Source organism: Indicator indicator, chromosome 14 (assembly GCF_027791375.1).
Source record: "Indicator indicator isolate 239-I01 chromosome 14, UM_Iind_1.1, whole genome shotgun sequence".
NCBI classification, from domain to species: Eukaryota; Metazoa; Chordata; class Aves; order Piciformes; family Indicatoridae; genus Indicator; species Indicator indicator.
This window is the reverse complement of record NC_072023.1, coordinates 25,560,461-25,582,853: the sequence shown is the minus strand read 5'-3', so window position 1 is coordinate 25,582,853 and position 22,393 is coordinate 25,560,461. Positions and strand designations below refer to the sequence as shown.

The window sequence follows — 22,393 nt, the reverse complement described above, 5'->3', positions numbered from 1 at the left end:
TGATGCTATAGATATCCACTTAAACAGGTAGGAGAAATGAGCTGCCCAGCAAGAGGACCCAAGTAGGTACTGCTGCTAGTGCAGGCCAGGTACAAAGGGTCACACCAAAGGAACTTGGGAACTGGAAGAGTGGTAAATTGAGATAGCAAGCACAGTGGAACTGGGTGTGAAACATGGAAAGCAAGACAAAAATAAGAGTCTCTACATGCAATGGAAGCAAATGAAGATTGCCAATGGCTTTGTGTGGATTTGCTGAACTCTTGTAGAAGCTCGTCTCCCACTGTAGTTTTCTCTCTTTCTGGAACCACTTCTAGAGCTGCTCCTGTTTACCCAGTTCACTATTTTACCCAAAAATAAATAAATAAAAAAAACCCCAACAAAACAACACAGAAAGTCCAGAAAATTAGAAGATTTTGCTTTGCTGTTATATTTGTATGGCTATCATGTTTCTATCTGTCCAAATAACACCAAATAACATTTTTAGTCTGGAGAGGAGAAGACTGAGAGGGGATTTAATAAATGTTTATAAATATCTGAGGGCTGGGGGTCGGGAAGGAAGGGACAGGCTTGTCTCAGTTGTGCCCTGTGATAGGACAAGGGGTAATGGATATAAACTACAGCACAGGAGGTTCCACCTCAACATGAGGAGGAACTTCTTCACTGTGAGGGTCCCAGAGCACTGGGACAGGCTGCCCAGAGAGGTTGTGGAGTCTCCTTCACTGGAGCCTTTCCAGCCCTGTCTGGATGTCTTCCTGTGTGACCTGTGCTGGATTCTATGGTCCTGCTCTGGCAGGGGTGTTGGACTGAAAGATCTGCAGAGGTCTCTTCCAACCCCTAACATCCTGTGATCCTGTCATCAATACCTCAATGCAAATATGATGCAAAGTGCAAGGGTTCTGTCCCTATGCACTCAGAATATAACTATCCAGTGGGGAAAAAAAAAAAAAATAAGGGAAAGAGGCATGAAAACCAAAGCCACATTGTCTTCCTGTACTTCATCTTCCAGAAGAAAGAAAGGTTGATGTCACTGAGGGTTCAGAGACATTCAGTGACGTGGCTGGTATCTGCAGTGTGACTTCAGCAAGTCTAGAGGCTCTGGAGATACACCCACTGCAGCAGAGGGCTGCCAACATTTCAACACTCAGATTTGCAGCTGTGGCATTAGATCAACAACAGACTCAACAGCAGCTGCAGCAGAATCTCAGCAACACTGATAAGCAGCAAATCTTGACTGGAAAAATATGCCCAAGAGCTAATGATGTGTAATGCTATAAAGAAATCCCAGGGAGGAAGATGGCAGTGTCTGGAGAATGCCAACTGATGCACAATAGCACTGCCTGCAGCCTGGCAGACTTTGGGCTTGTGAAGCAACACAGGATTACTCTCAGTGTGAGGAGAGAAAAAGAAAGAAAGAAAAAAAGAAGGGTTGAGAGATCCTCCCAGCAGCCTGGGAGCTGTCACCCAAACAGATTTTCGTCAGCCTTGACAGAACCACCAAAGAAGAAATTAGTCTGCCAAGATGTTGAAATGGAGTGGCAAGGCACCTAGGTGCAGTGAGATCCCTCAGGTACACTGCATGTCAGTGCTGGTTTGAAGCACACAAGCAGAGAGGGGACAGGAGTCAGCAGCACTTGTTAGCAGTGATGGGGACAGCACAGGCTGCAGCAGGAGAGTTTGCTGTTTGGTTGTGTCCTAGTTCTGAGCCAAGAGCAAAAGGACAGAGAAGATTTGGTACAGTCAGCATGGCTTCACCAAGGGCAAATCCTGCCTGACAAATCTGGTGGCCTTCTATGACAAGGTCACAACATTAATAGATGAGGGGCCAGCAACTGATGTCATTGACCTGGACCTGAGCAAAGCCTTCCACATTGTCCCATACCACATCCTGCTCTCCAAACTGGTGACACATGGGTTTGATAGGTGGACTACAAGATGGATACACAACTGGCTTGATGGCTGCACCCAAAGAGTGGCTGTCAATGGCTCGATGTTCCAGTGGAGGCCAGGGACAAGTGGAGTCCCTCAGGGATCAGTCCTGGGACAGCTGGAGGGAATGGATCCATCCAGAGGGACCTTGACAGGCTGCAGAGCTGGGCCCATGGCAACCTCATGAAGTTCAACAAGACCAAGGGCAGGGTCCTGCATCTGTGTCTAGGCAATCCCAAGCACAAATCCAGCTGGGCAGGGACTGGCTGGAAAGCAGCCCTGAGGAGAGGGACTTGGGAGTGCTGGGGGATGAGAAGCTCAACATGAGCCAGCAGTGAGCACTTGCAGTCCAGAGAGCCAAGCAGAGCCTGGGCTGCAGCAAGAGAAGTGTGGCCAGCAGGGCCAGGGAGGGGATTCTCCCCCTCTACTCAGCTCTGGTGAGACCCCACCTGGAGTACTGCATCCAGTTCTGGAGCCTCTGTTACAAGAGGGATACAGACATGCTGGAAGGTGTCCAGAGAAGGGCTGGAGCTCCTCTGCTATGAGGACAGACTTGAAAGAGTTGGGGCTGTTCAGGCTGGAGAAGAGAAGGCTCCAAGGAGACCTTCTTGTGGCCTTCCAGTATCTGAAGGGGGCTACAAAAAGGCTGGGGAGGGACTTTTGAGGGTGTCAGGGAGTGATAGGACTGGGGGGAAGGAAACAAAGCTGGAAATGGGGAGATTCAGGCTGGACATAAGGAAGAAGTTGTTCCCCATGAGAGTGGTGAGACCCTGGAACAGGTTGCCCAGGGAGGTGGTGGACCCTTAGCATACAACAGGGTGTCAGGAACAAGCACTTCAGCATTCAGCAGACCATTTGTCCACACTCTGATACACATTTTTCAAAGTGTTGTCAGGAATGTCCTGCCTAAAAAGCAATCATTGTTATTTAGGCTCCTAGACACCAGCACTACAGCTGACTTAATAATGCAGGAAAAGCTACTGTGGAAGAAGCAGCAAGCCAGGACTGTGACACCTCTCTACAGCCACTGTCACCTGGGGGCTGGACACAGGAAAAGCAGCCTGCAGACTATCTGGAGCTAAGGAGATCCAAGGAGATTTCAGATACCCACTGATCTACTGCTCCACTGCCTGACATATGAGAAGATATGGGTGAAGCAACAACTGAACTAAATCTAAACCCCACAGAAAGTGCTGCAGGCTCTCAGACCAGAACAGATAGTATTACAGAATCACAGAATGTTAGGGGCTGGAAGGGACCTCCAAAGCTCATCCAGTCCAACCCCCCTGCCAGAGCAGGAGCACCTCGAGCAGATCACACAGGAACACAGCCAGGAGGGTTTGGAATATCTCCAGAGAGAGAGACTCCACAGCCCCCTGGGCAGCCTGTTCCAGTGTTCTCTCACCCTCACAGGGAAAAAGCTTTTCCTCCTGTTTCCATGGAACTTCCTATGCCTCAGCTTCCACCACTGCCCCTTGTGCTGGCATTGGGCATCACCCAGCAGAGCCTGGCTCCAGCCTCTGGGCACTCACCCTGCACATCTTTATCAACAGCAATGAGGTCACCTCTCAGGCTCCTCCTCTCCAAGCTACAGAGCCCTCAGCTCCCTCAGGCTCTCCTCATAAGGAAGATGTTCCACTCCCTTCAGCACTTTTGTGGCTCTGTGCTGGACTCTTTCAAGCAGTTCCCTGAGGTCCTTCTTGAACTGAGGGGCCCAGAACTGGACCCCTCTGTGCAAAGGGTCCCTGCTGTGTGTCTGGCAGGAGGTCAAACACTCTTAGCCAAAAAGGAGTAACAGTCCCAGTCAGTGTTTTGATTTCCAAGATGTGGGCCTTGGGAAACACAAGCTTCTCATTCTAGGTCTGTAAATAACCCCCATCAAACAGCCATCATAAACAGCACCGTGGCCCTGTACAGCAAAAGCTGTGAGCCTGGCCAGTACCTGGAATGGAAGCCTGTCTCTGGAAGCAATTTGTGTGAATGGATAAGTGACTTCTCACCTGGTTTTCCTATCCAGGCTGAAGCAATAGGCTGATGTGCTCTGGCAGGCTGGACCTTAAGTTAAAGTTTCTGCACTTGAGGAAAAATTCCTTGGCTCTGTCTTGCAAGAGGCTGGGATTCACTGTGCCAATTACCTTCTGCCTTTGGAACCTGGTCTGAATTAAAAGGGTCTTCTCACTGCCTGCTCTGCTATCAGACAGTCTTGCTTTGCTGTGTTGAGCAGCTGCTTTGTTGCAGGTCAGAAGTGGTGCTGTGTGCAGCCTGTAACTTATAAATCAGTTTAGAAAATGTCCACCAGCTTTGAAGTCAGTCTGGAGCAGTTACTGAGTTTCTCAGGTGTCTCCTTTTCCAGGCTCCCAAAGCACCTTGCTAATGACTTTCTAGTTGCCAAATGGTGAAGCCTGAAGCTTGGACTGGGAACTTCATAGCTTGCAGGTTTTTCCCTTTTGCTAAAAAGCCATGTCAACAAGCTTTCAGCAGAAGCCATTATTACATCTGTCACTTATCATCTTGACTGAACAAGGATCCTGGCCACTGAGAATAGGTTCCTCAGTTTAAAAGAAGCAACACAGAGCTGTAGGAGGGTGTGGAGGTGGGGGGAAAGCCTTCAGTCACTCTTCTGCCATCCCTGCATTGTTATGACAAGTGGCTCTGTTAATTCCTGCCCTGCCTGGAGACACTAACACTGACCTTGCTCACCTCTGCAGCTGAGAACTGCCATGATCAATGGGGAAACAGGCTACCTCTCTATGGATGTGAAGGTCCCTGTGGATAAAGGGGTAAGAAATTATCCTTCTCTTCGGGTGACACGAGAAAGGGGATGGGAACTGGGTGCTGAAGAACCCCAAAGGACATGGCTCTAATGCTCAGCATTTCTAAGTGTGAGGATTTTGTTTCACTACTCACACAACACACGTGCCAAAGGCACAGAACACAGCATCGTTAGAGGTGCTCTTCACACCTAGTGACACTCTGCTCTGACAGGGATCGAAAATGCCTCAGAGCTCTCTGCTTTGTCCAGGAAAATCCCAAAGCCATGTTGCTCACTGTTTATAGGGCTGTAAAATGAATCAGAGATCTTCAAGAATTTAGAATGGGGAAGACTATACTGAGCTGACCTAGACAAAAAGAGGCTTGGAGACTTCCTTAGCTCCCTTCCCCTACTCAAAAACACTCAGGAAAACTTTGTCAGAATGAGATTCCCTTTATCCAGGTCCAGGATTAAGTTTCTATGCAAATATTTTCAGGCATTTTATGAGAAGCCCTGGTGAAATGGAGACCCTTGAAGGTTCCCTACCAGCTCTAATGTGGGGGCTATACATTTTCCTTTGGAATGGGTGCAAAATTGGCTTCTCCCTTTACCTTCGCTGGTACTTTTTCATCCAAGTTTATTTAACTCTCCCAAAGATTTTGGCTTCCAGCAGTTCCTGTTTGGAAGCACTCCAGAGTCCTGCAAGTTACACTGGCCAGAAGTCTTCCATATTTCAGGAAAAGTTTCCATCTTTTATAGGGGAGCATTTTTTTTTTTTTGTTCAGTGATCAAGCTGGCTGAACTGCTCCCATGCTAAGCCACAGTCAGCAGCAGTTCCAACAGCCCCACTGCTCCCAGCCACTGCTGAAGTGGTGCCATTTCCTAATGGAGACACCCCTCTGCTTCCTCTCAGTGCTTGCACTGCTAGATCTTGGAACTAAATTCTCTTTCTCTACTCTTGGTGTTTGCAGCTATTGAGTACCTGTCAATGGCTTTGCCCTTCCTCTCCAGGACATTGTCAGCACCTGCATTTGAAATATTCACACACTTTTCAGTCACAGAACCACAGAATTTACCAGGTTGGAAAAGACCTCTGACATCACCAAGTCCGACCTCTCACCCAACACTAACTAATCAACCAGACCATGGCACTGAATGCCTCATCCAGTCTGTTTTTAAACACTTCCAGGGATGATGACTCCACCACCTCCCTGGGCAGCCCATCCCAATGGCCATTCTCTCTTTCTGTGAAAAATTTCTTCCTCACATCCAGCCCAAACCTCCCCTGGCACAGCCTGAGACTGTGTCTTCTTGTTCTGGTGCTGGTTGCCTGGGAGAAGAGCCCAACCCCCACCTGGCTACAACCTCCCTTCAGGTAGTTGTAGACAGCAATGAGGTCACCCCTGAGCCTCCTCTTCTCCAGGCTAAACACCCCCAGCTCCCTCAGCCTCTCCTCACAGGGCTGTGCTCCAGACCCCTCCCCAGCCTTGTTGCCCTTCTCTGGACACATTTCAGCATCTCAACATCTTTCTTGAATTGAGTGGCCCAGAAAAGCAGTCCAGCAATTATTTTTGTTCCTTCGTTGTATCATTTCTGGTACATAAGTACCAGGGCTTCACTGGGTTGTATGATCACTGTTTCCCTGTTGTTCTGTGGAGAGCATCTATTGTTTGCAACAGGAGAGTTCTGAACAGGGAGCCCCCTGTCTTGTTTTTACTATCCCTTTAATTCTTTCTCCCTCCCACACTCCACCTTAATGCCTTGGTTTCTCTGCTTCTTAGCTTGCTTTTATTTTTCCAATTATTTTTCCACATGAATCCCACCCCTTCTTTTTCTCCAGCCTTTATAATTTTTAGGGTTGTTGGGATTTTTGTTCAGTATGCAGAGAAATGCTGTTTTATTTTATCTTACAATCCACTGCATGTAACGGTTCCTAAGACAGAGTCTGGTTTTCCCTCTTATTAGATCTTTTTCCCCTGGTGCCCTCTTGTTTACTGTTTTCTTTTTGTTTACAGCACTGCAGCTGGTTCTCATTCCACATCTGATTTAAGCCCAGTTTAACTCATTACTTAGAATAAAATTCCATGAGAAGCTGTCTCAAGTGCTTTATATAAACCCAGATCCATTGCATGTCCTTTATTTCCTACATCCATTATCTTTGTTATTCTGTCAGAAAAGCAATTAAGAGTTTTCCAGACAGGGCTATTCTTTGTAAGTCTTGAGTGCTTATTTCTCTGTGTTAACCTCTTTCTCTGCCTTTGTGCACCTCAATACCATTTCTTCTGAGTCATCCAGAGATGAGGAATCTTTCTGCTCTCCCACCCAGGGTAAAAAAGAAAAATACAACAAAAAGTATCTTTGCAGGAGCTATTATCTGCTTCATTCTGCAGCTCTGCAAGCCTTGTGAAGCATAATAGGAGGCTGGGAGACTGAAGCTGAGTGTGTGACACTTTTACTATTTGCAGAATACACACCAAGAGGGGACCAGAAGTGAAACTTGGCAATTGTCACTTGTACCCTGCTAGGTGATGAAGCAGAGCAGCAGATTAAACAAAGGAAGTGCTGAGAGAGTCTTCAAATGAAGGGAAGGAGGCAGCCAGAGGGTGGAGAAAGAGCTGAGTGAAGGAGAGAGAAATGATTGTCAGCCATGTAAACATGATTCCCCAGGTTGATCCAGGGAAGGGATTGAGAGTGGAGTGAGAGAGAAGGGCAAAATAAGGACTAAAGACAAGGGGTGGTTGCTAGAGAGATCTGGTGGCAAAAAGGGCATTGCCTGCGGGTAGGGTACAGAGTGGTTGTGGCCATGAAAGCAAAGGAGCGAGGGCAGGGACAAGAGCTGTGGCAAACCACTGGTAAGGACATTAGCCAGCACTGGCTGCCACTGCCTGGTGCAGTGACAATACAAAGCCTGGGGACACACCTGTTGCCAGCCCACAGGTGCTGCTGGTCAGCCACCCTACCTCTGTGCCAGCACAGCCATGTTCTTCTCTTCCCTCTTGCTCTGCACAACGCAGCAAAGCCCTGCCCCATCATCCTTAGCTCTGCTTGGCTCTTCCTTCCCTTGGATAAGCAGTGACACCTCCAGCTCTCTCAGGGAGGGCTAGCCAGGGCTAGCCAGCCATCTTCTCCCTCTGCCCAAACACAGGTTTGCCCTCCTTTCTACAAGGTGCATGTGCTGAGTGGCTACTTGTGCAGAAGAGGGGCATCTCAGAATGAGCAGAACCAGATCTGCTGAAGGAAAGGCTCTCAGAGTAGTGGTGCCCTGGGCCATTTTCTACTACATCCTTTACCCCAGGGGCAGGCCTACACCTGCAGGTCTACTTCTTCTCCATGCATCCTCCTCTCCACCATCAGATCAGACTGGCAAGGAAAGGGAGGCCACCAAAACACCATCATGTCATGTTCTTTGTGGGTATCACAGCACTCTGGGGACATCTCAGATCAGTACAAGATTTGGACCCTGTTGCTCAGCAGTACAGCATTGCCATGCTTGGAGAGAGGGGAGGGAAGGCTGAGCTGTCTGCCACCTCCTCACCAAACAGAAATCCGTACCAGCCCACCCTCTGTGTGCACAAGCTCACTGTGAAGCTAGTGCTGGCTCACCCTTTATGGCTTGCTTCACTTCCACTCTGGTGTGGTTTGAGCAGGTAAGAGCAGGCACAGCTGTCCCTGGGGAACCCTTGGGGTTGTCTCTTCCCTCCCTGCCTCCCCCACACATCTTCTCACCACATTTTCAGGCTGTAGCTAGGATTTAAAACATATTAGGGTTCACATACCAGCACAAGGGATGTACAGAAAGTTTCAAAAAACTTCCCTCCTTTGGAAAAGAATTCCACTGCAATCAACACTTTCCTACAGGAAAAGGCCAATCTGGCACACAGTTGAAGTTCTGAGGCAGCATTCAATGATGTGAAATAGCTTCAGGTGAAATATCAGCCTGGAAAAAAAAATACTTTCATGTGAATCAAAAAGTCTTGGACTTGAATCAGCACTTTTTTTCCCCCCCAATTTAAAAATGTAATAAATTTGGAGGTTTTTTTTTAACTGATATTTTTTAACAACATTGGAATATGTTAACGTTTTCTCCCAGTTTGGAATAAAAGTAAATGTCAGGAATCTCAGCATTTCCCATGGGAGTGGAGAGACTTGGCCCTGGCTGCCCACCCACACACTGGGTAGGTTTGCCATCCTGCCTTTTCTCTGACCCCACCTCCCCTTCCTACCTGTCCCTCTGAGCTCCCCCATTCCTGCTAGGGATGATGAAGTGCAAAGCCATCGAGATTGCTCTGTATAGCACAAGAGCAGCAGAGCCCCAGGGTGCTGGCTCAGAGGGTGCAAGGCAGGGAGCAGTTTCTCCCCACACTTTCCATCAGCCTGTGCAGGAGCCCTGAAGTAAAGAAAGGTTTCACTGAAGCCCTAGATGGAAAGACAAAGTGGCTGCTTGGATCCTGAAAGTCACAAGTTGCTGAATGCAGCACATTGATTTCTGGCTCCATCCATCCCTAGCAAGGTGTGAAGTGCTGGTAAGGATCAATGGCTTTTGCTTAGCCTTGGGGTCACATATCCTAGGTACCACCATCAATCAGTATGCTCTTGGTCTGGTGGTTGGTCTCTCACTTTCCTATCCATATTCTCATTCCAGAAACGTGTTCTGTTCCTCACCAATGATTATTTCTTCACGGACATTGCTGGCACACCCTTCAGGTGAGCAAGGACTCACATGGCACCAGTGCAGTGTAGCACAAGTCAGAGAATCACAGATCATAGAATGTCAGAGGTTGGAAGGGAGCTCCAGAGATCATCCAGTCCAGCCCCCTGCCAAAAGCAGCATCACCCAGGGTAATCCACACAGTAATGTATTCAGGTGGGTTTGGAAAGTCTCCAGAGAAGGAGACTCCACAACCCCCCTGGGCAGCCTGCTCCAGGGCTCTGTCACCCTCACTGTAAAGAAGTTTCTCCTCATGCTGAGGTGAAACCTTCTGTGTTCAAGTTTGTATCCATTGGTCCTTGGCTTATTACTGTGCACCACCAAAAAGAGTTTGGCCCCCTCAGCTATCGATAGACATTGATCAGATCCCCTCTAAGCCTTCTCTTCTCCAGACTAAACAGCCCCAGGGCTCTCAGTCTCTCTTCACAGGGGAGAGGCTCATCAAGGAGAGCAAATTGGTCCCTTCATAAAACTGGCTACAGCTCACGAATAACTGACTTCATTGCCTCTAGAAGCATTAAAACATTTCTTTTGTGATCAACTACAAAGGAATATTGTGACTTACCTGAAGCTCAGAGTCCAAAAGCTACCCCTTAGGTGAAGAACTTTGTTTCATTTCAGAGAGATGAGACACCTTCAAGTTTAAGTTCCAGCAAATGTGGGTTTGGTTCTGGTGCATGGCTCTAAATAGAACATTGTTAGACACCAAAAGTCCTGAAACATCACCTAAGGAATAAATAAATAAACAGACAAAGAACTAAATAAATAAATAAATGTGATTTTTTTCCCCAGCTGAAATGGCTTGAAATTGGCACACAGCTGAAAAATGTCATTGATGACCTGAACCTACAAAGATGGACAAAAAATGCTGTCACCAAAAAATGGCTGAAATGCCTTAAAATTGGCACAGATCTGAAAAATGTTAGTTTTGACCTGAACTTACAAAGCTGGACCAAAAAACTGTCACCAAAAATGGCTGAAATGGTTTGAAATTGGCACACATTTGAAAACTGTTATTTTTAACTTGAACTTACAAAGCTAGAACAAAAAACTGTCACCAAAAATGGCTGAAATGGCTTAGAAATTGGCATACATTTGGAAATTGGCACACATTTGAAAACTGACCTGAACTACAAAGCTGGACAGAAAAGCTGTCACCACAAATGTGTCATAGCTCTACAGGCAGGTTCCTCAGCCTCTCTGCTGAAACCAGATCTCACTTAATCCTCTTTTGACGATGTTCTTTAACAGCTGTAGAGGGAGTTCATATATTTAAGAGTAGTAATTGCAGGGGATGTCAGGGAGTAATAGGACTGGGGGGAATGGAACAAAACCAGAAGAGGGTAGATTCAGTTTGGATATTAGGAAGAAGTTTTTCCCCATGAAGGTAGTGAAACACTGGCACAGGTTGCCCAGGGAGGTGGTGGAAGCCTCATCCCTGGAGGTTTGTAAGGCCAGGCTGGATGTGGCTGTGAGCAACCTGCTGTAGTGTGAGGTGTCCCTGCCCATGGCAAGGGGGTTGGAACTGGATGATCCTTGAGGTCCCTTCCAACCCTGACAATTCTGTGATTCTCTGAATGCAGTGTCATGTTTAGGGATCATACCTCTCCTTGCTGACAAGCCCTCTCTTGTCCTTCTCCCTGCAGCCTTGGTGTTGTGCTATCCAGGGGACATGGGGAGTACATTCTGCTGGGGAACACTTCAGTGGAAGAAGGTAGGTTAATGTGAAACACCCATGATGTGCTAAAGGACAATGTAGCTACTCTGAACCTCACTGCTTCCCTTCCCCTTCAGCTGTGTAGCCTGCCTGCTACCTAATTCAACACTCTGTGTCTTACCTGGTTTCAGGTTTGCATGACCTGCTCCAGCCAGACCTGTCTTTAGCGAATGAATGGTAAGTGGAGGAAGTCCTGTCAATGGCACAGGCCAAGTTCCCAGTAATTTGGCTTGAGTTCACCACCCTCTGTGGCCTGGAGCAGAAAACTGTGTTGTTTAGGGCTATACCTGCCAATATCAGATGGTCTCCAGGCAATTCAGTCCCACTTCTTCCCACGGGAGATCCCACCAAAGCCTAGCACCTCCCTCCCCTAAGAAACATCTCCTGAAATTTATCATCAGTCTTCTGTGCTCTGTCTTATTTTGTCCCTCCTTATGTTGCTCAGAATTGTGCTACCAAACCTACAGTATGTCAGACTTGTCAGGAAATTGTGTTTGCAAGCTTAGTAAGAGATTATTTTTGGTTGTCATTCTCCTGAGCTGAGCCTAGATCTAATTTCTAGTGAGCGTGAAGGTGATTTATGGCCCCGGTTCCAATAGCATCACCACTGATGCTTCTGCTTTGGTTGGGTATGTAACAGGGTGAAGCATGGCACTCTTCATTTATTGCTGTGAAGTTTGGCATTTCCATCTAGCCAACATTCAGTTACACCCAGGCACACCAACCCAGCCTGTATCAAAGCCAAAATAACTCTATTCAAGAAGCCCTGCAGCCCTTCACACCTCTCATTACACTGTCAGCTTTCACAGGCAGCACATCTGAGACACAAGCAGTGACTTCTTCCACTCCTAACTTGGGGTGTCAGCTTATCACACTTTACATATTCATTTCTCTTAGACTGCTCTCATAAATCACTCCTTTCAGCCCCTTCATTCTCCTTCACTGTTCTGACAATGAAGCAGGCAAAATCGGAAGCAGGGTTAGAAGATTGGTTTCTTCTCTAATACCTTTGTAACACATTCTCCTGCTTCTCCTCAAACTGTGTCAAGGACCCTGCAGCTTGTCCCATTTTGGGACAGCTTTTGTTGCCACTGTATCATATTGCAATCTTACTCCTTGTCTCATTTTCCCAGAATCACAGAATGTTAGGGGCTGGAAGGGACCTCCAAAGCTCATCCAGTCCAACCCCCCTGCCAGAGCAGGAGCACCTCGAGCAGATCACACAGGAACACAGCCAGGCAGGATTTAAATATATCCAGAGAAGGAGACTCCACAACCCCCCTGGGCAGCCTGTTCCAGGGTTCTGTCACCCTCACAGGGAAAAAGTTTTTCCTCCTGTTTCCATGGAACTTCCTATGCCTCAACTTCCACCACTGCCCCTTGTGCTGGCATTGGGTATCACCCAGCAGAGCCTGGCTCCAGCCTCTGGGCACTCACCCTGCACATCTTTATCAACATGAAGGAGGTCACCCTCAGGCTCCTCCACTCCAAGCTACAGAGCCCTCAGCTCCCTCAGGCTCTCCTCATAAGGAAGATGTTCCACTCCCTTCATCACCTTTGTGGCTCTGTGCTGGACTCTTTCAAGCAGTTCACTGAGGTCCTTCTTGAACTGAGGGGCCCAGAACTGGACACAGTATTCCAGGTGCAGCCTCACCAGGGCAGAGCAGCCTCTTGGTTTCTCTGCTTGTTTTCCTCACATTGCATCTGATCCTCTGCTTTTCAGGTCTCTCCATCACATTTTTATTGTTTATATAGACACAGGTACATATCTGAATGTATAACACAGGTAACTGCTGGGCCTGCTGCATGGCATTGTGCTGGAGAACATAACAGCAACCTTCCTAGGTGCAGCAGTCAGACCAGTTGGGCTTTGGCTCAGGTTTGACTTACAGCCACGCTGTCAGCTTCTGAGCGGGCATGGCAAGCAGCAGGGGCAACACCTCTGCAGCTGAAGCTTTCTCCAGGAATTTTTGTTTGCAGTTATCATTTCCCAGGAAGCTTTGCTTGATTGTGGTTTCACTCTCCCCTCCCTACCAGGATTTACTGCATCACTGACATTGATCCGGACCACCGGAAGCTCAGCCAGCTGGAGGCTGTGATCCGTTTCCTCACTGGAGAGGAGCCTGACCTGGAATGTGAGTCCCAGGCTCCCAAAGGACACTGCTGGGGTTATCCTGTACCAGTCATGCGGGGAAGGGGACTGGGACAAACTGATTGGTGTCAGACTGAGCTCCCGTGGCACCTGCTCACAGAGGCAGGACTGAGCTCTAACCCAGCTTAACTCCCACGTGGAAATAAGCTGTGAGGATCCACTTCCTTGCCTCTGTCAGAGATTGCTTTTTCCCATTTCAGAGCCCTCACTTAACTTGGCCTTATTGAATGGTCTCAGCACAGGATACCCGGAAAAGTGAGACTTGACTGGAGCTTGGTGGGGGCTGCACAGCGCGTTTAAGACAGACTGATCAGCTGGGCTCGAGGGGACGGTGGCAGGAGGAGCCAGCAAAGCTGCTGTGGCTGCTCTGCTCCCAAGGCCTGCAGCCAGCATCCTCTGAGGGCTGCATGTTGCCATCTAGGCAGATGGGGTCCTTTCGGAACAAGGATTGCTAATTTTGTTTTCTAAACAGAATTAGTAACTGATCTGGGGGGAGGGGGGAGGAATGTTAAGCTGCCAGCCACTGCTGCTCATCCACTGCACCAAGTGCCATTCTCCAGACCACTTGGAGCCACACAAGCTGCTGAGAGCAGCACTGTGGAATGGGATCTCTGTTGGGGTGTAGAGGTGGGCAGCTCTGCATGGGAACTCCCTACTGCAATTTAGCTATAGGACATCCTTCAGCTCACCTAACTCTCCAGCTCTTCAGCCCCTTCAGTTGTGTCAGGTACAAGCTTTTGCATGCTTGCACAAACCTTTGACACAAGGGTGAGAATCTCTTAAAATGAAAAGCAAAGGTAATCCTCTCTTGCACAGTGTGTGCAGAACCCTCCTTGGCTGTCTTTGGAGGAGGCTGAAAAGAGATGTAGGAGTAGAAGAGGTCAGAGAGAAGGAGGAAGGTTTCAGGAGAGCTGACTATGAGTAACATGCAGATTTGGGAGAGCTGTGGAGGAAAAATAAATAGAACTTGGATATATCTTAAACATGTGCGACCTGGGAGGGAAATATCTGCTGGTGAGCTGTGGTTTTGAGATCTGAATGACAGAAAGAATAGAGAAATTGATTCTAACAACTATGACAAAAAAAACCACAAAAAGAAAAAAAAACAAAACAAACAAAGAACTAAACAAACAAACAAAAAACCAGAAATAAACAAAGCTGGGAGCACTTGGGAGAAAGTATTAGGGGAGATTTGGGACCTCAGTGCAGTAAGTGGAAGCTGAAAGACCTAAAAGGCTGGGGGGGTGCTCCACCTAGAATCACAGAATTGTCAGGGTTGGAAGGGACCTCAAGGATCATCCAGGTCCAACCCCCCTGCCATGTCCAGGGACACCTCACACTACAGCAGGTTGCTCACAGCCACATCCAGCCTGGCCTTAGACACCCGCAGGGATGAGTCTTCCACCACCTCCCTGGGCAACCTGTTCCATTGTCTCACAACTCTCATGGGGAAGAACTTCTTCCTAACATCCAATCTGAATCTACCCATTTCTAGTTTTGTTCCATTCCCCCCAGTCCTATCACTCCCTGACACCCTAAAAAGTCCCTCCCCAGCTTTCTTGTAGCCCCCTTCAGATACTGGAAGGCCACAAGAAGGTCTCCTTGGAGCCTTCTCCTCTCCAGACTGAACAACCCCAACTCTCTCAGTCTGTCTCCATAGGAGAGGAGCTCCAGCCCTCTGCTCATCCTCATGGCCCTTCTCTTCCAGCACCTCCAGATCTTTCCTGTAATAGGGGCTCCAGAACTGGACACAGTGCTCCAGGTGGGGTCTCAGCAGAGTGGAGCAGAGGGGGAGAATCACCTCCCTCAACAGATCCTCACTGAAAGGAGTCTACCTGCAGTCTGGATGACAGCAATCACATTCTCACAGCACAAGCTGAATACAGGCAGGGCAATATGGAAACCAAGCTAGTCAAATAAATGGGACCTTAGAGCATTTAACACAAAGCATACTCAAAGCTTCCTAAACACCTCTCAGTCCCACTTTAAGCTGGACTAGACTGGTAGCCTAGACTGGCTTGAGCCATCTGGGGGAACCAGGACAGGAGAGTATTCTGTGAGATGCAGAGGAAGGACAGAGAGCTAACAGAGAAGCCAGTGAAGAAGTTACTTAGGGCTTTGAAGAAGCTTCTTGAGTGGAATGGGCTGCCTGGTGTCCTTCTATAGGGCACCAAGAAATAATATCAAAGCAGAGATTTGAAGAAATGGTTGTGGGCAGCCTGTTCAGTCAAGTAGAAGGGCAGAGTGAAGGCCTGATGAATAATTTCATTTGAAAGCCTCTCACTTGCCCACACTGTCAAACCAAAACCCTTGCACTGATTTTGCAGGAGAACCATCCTGACACTCTTAGGTACAACATCTGTTCTTGCTCTCATTGACACCCAGGCTGGTGGGTCCTCTGCTTAGTCATGCAAGGGGAGACCTCTGCTTTGTGATGTGTTGCTTCCCTGCTCTGGGCCAGGCAGATGCTCCACAATAAGAAACTCACTAAGCCATTTAGCAGAGGACATATCTTTCCTGATTCCTGTCTCTTCTTCTTAGGTGATGAGGAGTTGGTGCAGGAAGTGCTGTTTGATGCAGTGGTCACTGCACCCATGGAGGCCTACTGGACAACACTGGCCCTCAACATGTCCATGTAAGTCTGAGAAATAAACGTGAGGGAAGCACCACTGAAGAGGCATCTCCAGATGCTCTGGGCTTATGCAGTGCCTGAAACACTTACAGATCGCTACCCAACATACTAAAAACTAGAAACAGTTCCAGAAGCTGATAGAAATAGCTCAATAGCTTTAGAAAGAACTCCAAAAGTGCCTCTCAGGAGTGCAGTCCAGCAGCTTGGGCCTTCTCAGGGCAGCCTCTAGTTTTGTGAGTTTATGTGAGTATCAGTAGAAGACAGCTGTGATCCAGGTAAGGGATCCAGTAAGGGGAATTCACATCAATTCTTTGCAGGACCTAATTCAGATGCACTGCATTTTCCTCTGGGGCTGATAGAATTTGGTATCTCAGAGCAGCTGAGACCATTTCAGTTTAAAGTTACTAGGAGTTATTTCAGCATGCCTTAGTTATCCCTTTAAATGGCAAGCAGCATGGTTTGGCTTCACTTCCCATATGACTGCAGCAGAAGCTCCATCCCATGTGGCAAGGACTTTGCTGCCTCACCAGCAGTGAGGAAAAGGGAGCTTGATCTGGTCTCTGCTGATGGTGCCGTTAGATTAAACCTCAGGAAGGGAGTGGACAGGCTGGCTTCAGCAAATTAATTTCTACTTTATTATTTCCAGAGGGGCAACTTTTACTTGTAGCATCTGGCATCATGTCAAAAGGATCTGCTTCCAGCAGACAACATGCTGCTTACACAGATGTGTGGCCATGGGACTCCTCTCCCTGTTTCAAATAGCAGGATCTCTACCATTCTTGAGCCAGCAGCAGTCATGCTAAGACACCCAATGATCAGCACACTTTCAAATGGCTTCACCAACACACACCTCTCACTTTAAGGCAGGTTCTCCACCATGTAGCTGTCTCATCTGTGCCCTTGATACCTCCAGTAAGACATGTCTAAATCAGCCTACTGCTTCAGAGTCAGCCTGCTAGCCCACCCAGCCCCTGCATGCCTGAGACAACTATTCTCCTTTTGCAGTCCCTCTCCCTCATTTCAGCCTTATGTGGGCAGCCTGGAGCAAGAGTAGCAGGAGGAAAGAAGCTTATGGTCTGCTTAGAAGAAAACCAAATGAGCAAACTTCAAAGGTGTGAATCTAGGCAGAGATCTAAACCTGCCAACAGTTAGCCAGCAACAACCTGTTCCCATTAGCAGGTAGGAGCAAGTGTCACTCCTGATGTAAATGGGTTAGAGTCACAGAAGGACTGGAAAAGACCTTCAAGATCAAGTCCATATCATAGATCATTGAGCCCAATCATAATATTGCAAATTATCTTGGGACCACATCTCCAGGTGTGGCTCCTGGTTTGAAATGCCCTCACCTTGGTGCAAGGAAATGTCTGTTCTTCTGAGAGCTGTTTGCTTCTGCTTGTGTGTGTTTCACAGGGATACTGAGGCAGGTGTGGAGATGGCCTTCCTGGGCACTCGAGCTGGACTCATGAGGAGCGCCCTGTATGTGGGCTCTGAGAAGATTTCCAACCGGTGAGTCTGTGAACTGCAGCAAGAGGTTTGCCTCAGTGACTCTGAAGGGGCAACACCAGCCCTTTAGAAATGTCTTTAAGGAGACTGAAAGAGAAAGAAAGCAACACCAGGGTGGCATGGGTGCTGGTTTACAGAGCTCAGGTAGTAGAGGTCCTTTCTCCTTGTCCTTTTGAGTTTTTCTTTAAAAACTGACCCAAAGTACATTTATTCCAATGAAAAACCTTCCATCATTCTCTGACTTCAATCAGCTAACCAGAGAAAATGTCCACAGTTACTGCATATCCCCAGGACCCTTTTGCAGTGCAGAGGCTCTGCTCTCTAGTGCCCTGGTGGCATTCCAGCTTGGCTAGGTTTGATCTTTCTGCCTCAGCTCCTCTTCCAGGTTCATTCTCTTCTGGTTCTTACATTGCCCACATCACAGCAGTATCCTAGCAGTGCCTTCCAGTGAGGCATGAAATGATGTGACTGACATCTGTCAGATATGATTCATTTGTTTGTCCTCTCCCTCAAGGCCAAAGTGTGTGTTCAAGTGGAGGGTTCTGACGTGGAAAGGGTACAGTTTGCATTTTTGCTGCATTCTGAATATGCAGACTGGTGTGTTCTGCTTTAAGAAAGGACAGGTCACAGAGGCTCACCAGCAGATGAAGCAGAAGGGGACAGTGTTGGCAGTGGTCCTGAGCTTTTTGGCAGCTGTTTTCCGTGGCTCTGAGTTCTCCAAACACGATTCATACATTCAAGGCAGAGTGCTTGGCTGTGCCTGGAAGGTGACAACCTGTCAGCCACCTTTTATGTGTTCAAAACAGTCTGCATAAGTCAGAGTAGTCAGGCTCTGGTGGCAAGGGAGAAAACAACATGTGCTACAGGACGCTGAGATGATGATTTCCTAACCCGCACTGCTCATCGGGAGCATCCTTCAGTGTTTCCAAACACCACACGGCAGTGACAGACCCCCACACATCACACACGGGGTGCTTCTGGAAGGCCCTGAAAGGAAGGAAGTATATAAACGAATAATTGTTGTTAATGTCAAAATGCACAGCAAAACGGGGATTTGTCAGGCGGGATGCAGGGACCTCCAGGGAAGACAACGACCTGATTTTCCTGAGATCTCTCCTGAGCACACTCTGCCTGTCTTGTCATGCCTTCAGAAGCCACTTTCCTGCCTTTAGGAGCAGTCGTTTGCCCGAGTTTTCCATTGCATGCACCCCTAGGAATTCAGTATTTCGACACAGGGCCGTTCCGAGGGGGGCTTTTTCGGGTGTGGGGGCTGTGTTGCAGACCACTAAGTCCGTTTCCTCGGCTGCCCCCCATTCTCCTGCAGCAACGCATGGCTTTCTGCTGGCCACACACCACTTTGGCTTCTCTCCCCCGGCGGCTGCGGGAAGGAGCGGCAGGCGCCTCCGCCCTGCCGCCGCCAGGAGCCGGTCTGTCCGCGGCCGCCCCTCGCCCGCCCTCGGGACCGCCGCCGGCGCCGCCTCGAGCCTCGGCCAAGGCAACAGCGGCACCTGGCGGCCGGCCGGCAGAGGCGCGGCGGCGGCGGGGGGTCCGCGGCGGTGGAGGGCCCGGGGCGGCGAGGGGTGGGCGGTGCCGTCTGGCCCATGGTTGCCGTTCAGAAGCGGCGGCAGCTGTGCCGCGGGCGAGTGGGTCCGGTCCGGCTGCGGGGGGGGTGCCTGGGCCGGGGGGGTCGGTCTCTGACCCACATATGCCGGGGGGAAGCGAAGCACAGGGAGCCGTGTCCGCGTCGCGGTAGCAAGAGAGAGCTGGCGAGCTGCCCCAATGTCCCCGTGGCCACCAGTGCTCCGGGAAGACCCTAGCGCTGGCATGGGTCTGCTGCAGGGGAAGCCCCAGGTGGTGAGTCCAGCCCCAGGGGTCCTATTGCATTGCCGCTCCTTCACACTGTACAGAGGCTGCCCTGGGTTTTCTCCCGGCAGGAAATTCCTGACACCGAAGGAGAAGGAAAGTATCTTCACCATGGACCACTTCCCTCTGTGGTACCGCCGGGCAGCTGAGCATCCCCCCGGGAGCTTCATCTACAGCATTGTCTCAGAGGATGATTCAGGTAACCCCAACCTGAACACCAAAGCAGATGAGAGGGAAGAGAAAAAATTTCCCCATCTTGCACCCCACGCCATGCTTGTCCCAATCCCTTTATCACTGCCTTCTGCGTTGTGGGAAGTGCTGAGACCTGGCCTTTTGGCATCATCTTCATACTTACCATAGAGGCAGAGAGGCCACAGCCTACTGGCCACAGCAGAAAGACAGACCTACAAGGCAGGCAGTCGTGGCTCTGTAACATGAGGTTGTAGAGGAGGTGAGGGATGACTCCACAGAGTCTGAGTAGCCCAAAGGGTTTCAGGAGCCAGGGGTAGGAAGTCACAGGATACTTGGGCTGGAGAACCTATGAACCATGAGAAGGAGAAGGGAAAGGTATCATTGAAGGGCTTAGACATATAAGTGTGACCATGCCTGGGAGGTAACATCATCAGGACTGGATGAAGGTAACAGCTAGGACTGATAAGGCATCAGCAAGCACTCAGTCAGGAAGTCTAAGTTTGGAAGGTGTCAATTTTTTCCTCACCACTTCCCATGACATGAAAGGATGGGTTTGTTATGGAAGGTGGTAGAGGAAAAGGGAAGGCTTTTCCACAGCATCCTCATGGTGAGGCTGTCTCATTAGTCCTCTGTCCCATCATACTACTAAACTGGTACCTCCTGGGCAGTTAGGGAGCTCAAGCATGAGAGGTAAGCAAGGCATGGCACTCCCCTGATTCTTCCATGGGATGCTGGTTCCTGTGAGTTTAAGGGGCCAGCCAGGACCTCTTCAAAAGGCTGGAAGAGAGCAGAAGAGCCTAAAAAGAAACAATCAAAACAACATACTTATGTGAGATTCATACACAGAAAGCAGAAATCCTCTCTGTGCTCTTCCATGGCCCTTAGCACTCCATCTCTGCCATGGAGCTCAGTGCTTTAGCTGCTAAAGCTTTTTGTGGCACAGTGGTGGGAAGCTGGTGGGTGGGAAAGCAAGTAGCAGAGAGGAGAAAACCAGACTGGGAGGCAAGAGATGAACCAGGATGTAAAGAGAGAGGGGTGGAAAGAGAAAATACTTGAAACCTTCCACAAAAGCCTTGTGTCGGTGTGAGCTGAAATTCCCCCCCCACCGACAATAACCAGGCTAGCTCAGTCTGGAAGCAAATGAAAAGCTGTATTTACAAGCAGAGTCTAAAATCTACAATGAAATGCAATGAATATGTACAAATATACAAAATTCACGACATTCACAAATATATACAATCAACAGAAAAAGCACAACCGATCTCCCTTTGCTTCCCCCCAAGGGGACCCTCCCAAAGGGGCCTCTCTCTCTCTCCCAGGGGCTTCCCCCCCAGACCCCCCTGGACAGAGAAGCAGAGTTAGTTAAGCAGAAAGTTGTTAACTTAGCTGCCAAGGTCAGTGTGTTATCTTCAGCCAGAAGAGAAGAAGAAAACAGCAGCCAGACAGCCCAGCAACTGCCCCCACTGCCGAACGCAGAATGTGCAGAGTGCCTACTTTGTTTTGGGTAATAGTTCTTAAACATTTCTATCTATCCAATGGAAGTGTTTAGAACAATCGTTATTTTGCTTTCTTACACCCAATAGTGACTTATTTACATTCTTTCACTTTCTCTGTTCTGAACTTTGCAAGGAAAAATTAAAAAGACAGTTTCAAACCATCACAGTCCACCCCTTCTAAACAATTCCATTGGCTGCTACTATCATTTATCTAATCTAAAATAATATCTACAACAATAGGTGAATAAAGACCATAGTCCATTCCGGCTATCTCAGATGTAGATGATTCAAAAGAGTCAAATCACAGGAAAAACAGCAAACAGCTTGTTTCCTCACAGATGGAGCGAAGAAAGGAACAGGGACTCTCAGGTGACTCAGGGCTCTCAGGGTTCGTGCACCGTAGATCTCATGGACTCTCCTCTTGGGCGCGATGCTGTATCTGCGCAACACTCTGAATTTAACCTCTCTCAGCCAAAGTTAGATTTCTTTGTGGAATACACTGAATTTCACCATTTTCTTGCATTACCCAATAGGTGTGACCAGGACCTTCAGCAGAAACCACCCCTCGGACAGGTTTGGCCTCTCCTGAAGGAGAAAATACCCAAACAGTTTTGCCTAACAGATTCTTTTCTCTGATAACAGGAACTCTATCACCTTCCTCCTTTCGTAACAAATCTGATTGGGCAGGTCCAGCTCGATTCACTGAACCTCTACTATTCACTAACCAGGTTGCTTGTGCTAAATGTTTCTCCCAGTTTTTCAAGGATCCACCCCCCATGGCTTTGAGAGTGGTTTTCAGCAAACCATTGTAGCGTTCGATCTTCCCTGCAGCTGGTGCATAGTAGGGAATGTGGAATATCCACTCGATGCCGTGCTCTTTGGCCCAGTTTTTTACAAGATTGTTCTTGAAATGAGTTCTGTTGTCTGACTCAATCCTCTCTGGAGTTCGTGTCTCCACAGGATTTGTCTTTCCAGACCAAGAATGGTGTTACATGCAGTTGCATGAGGAACTGGATAAGTTTCCAGCCATCCAGTGCTTGCCTCTACCATAGTCAGCACATACTGCTTACCAGATGGAGAACGAGGTAGAGTGATGTAGTCAATCTGCCAGGCTTCACCATACTTGTACTTGGACCATCGGTCACTGTACCACAAGGGCTTGATCCGCTTTGCCTGCTTAACAGCAGCACAAATGTCACAGTCATGGATGACTTGTGTGATAGCATCCATGGAAATGTCAATGGATCTGTCACGAGCCCATCGGTAGGTTGCATCTCTGCCTTGATGTCCTGACGAGTCATGGGCCCACCGAGCTAAGAACAGCTCACCTCGGTGTTTCCAGTCAAGATCAGGATCAGGATCAGAGTTTGTGTCCACCTGGGAAACTCTTGCAGCTAGATCTGCCTGATGGTTGTGTTGTTGTTCTTCAGTAGCTTTGCTCTTAGGAATGTG

At 48.6% G+C, this 22,393-nt stretch overlaps 1 protein-coding gene across 1 annotated transcript in view; it reads left to right on the top strand.

Moving 5' to 3' along the window:
- Nucleotides 1–22,393, top strand: part of CACNA2D4 (calcium voltage-gated channel auxiliary subunit alpha2delta 4) — a 205,158-nt gene that overhangs the window by 81,103 nt on the left and 101,662 nt on the right. Inside the window, exons 19-26 of the mRNA XM_054386414.1 lie at nucleotides 4,635–4,706; nucleotides 9,321–9,382; nucleotides 11,033–11,100; nucleotides 11,235–11,280; nucleotides 13,141–13,238; nucleotides 15,797–15,890; nucleotides 17,298–17,393; nucleotides 19,325–19,452. Coding sequence (XP_054242389.1) covers nucleotides 4,635–4,706; nucleotides 9,321–9,382; nucleotides 11,033–11,100; nucleotides 11,235–11,280; nucleotides 13,141–13,238; nucleotides 15,797–15,890; nucleotides 17,298–17,393; nucleotides 19,325–19,452 — 664 coding nt within the window. The remainder of the gene's footprint in view (nucleotides 1–4,634; nucleotides 4,707–9,320; nucleotides 9,383–11,032; nucleotides 11,101–11,234; nucleotides 11,281–13,140; nucleotides 13,239–15,796; nucleotides 15,891–17,297; nucleotides 17,394–19,324; nucleotides 19,453–22,393) is intronic.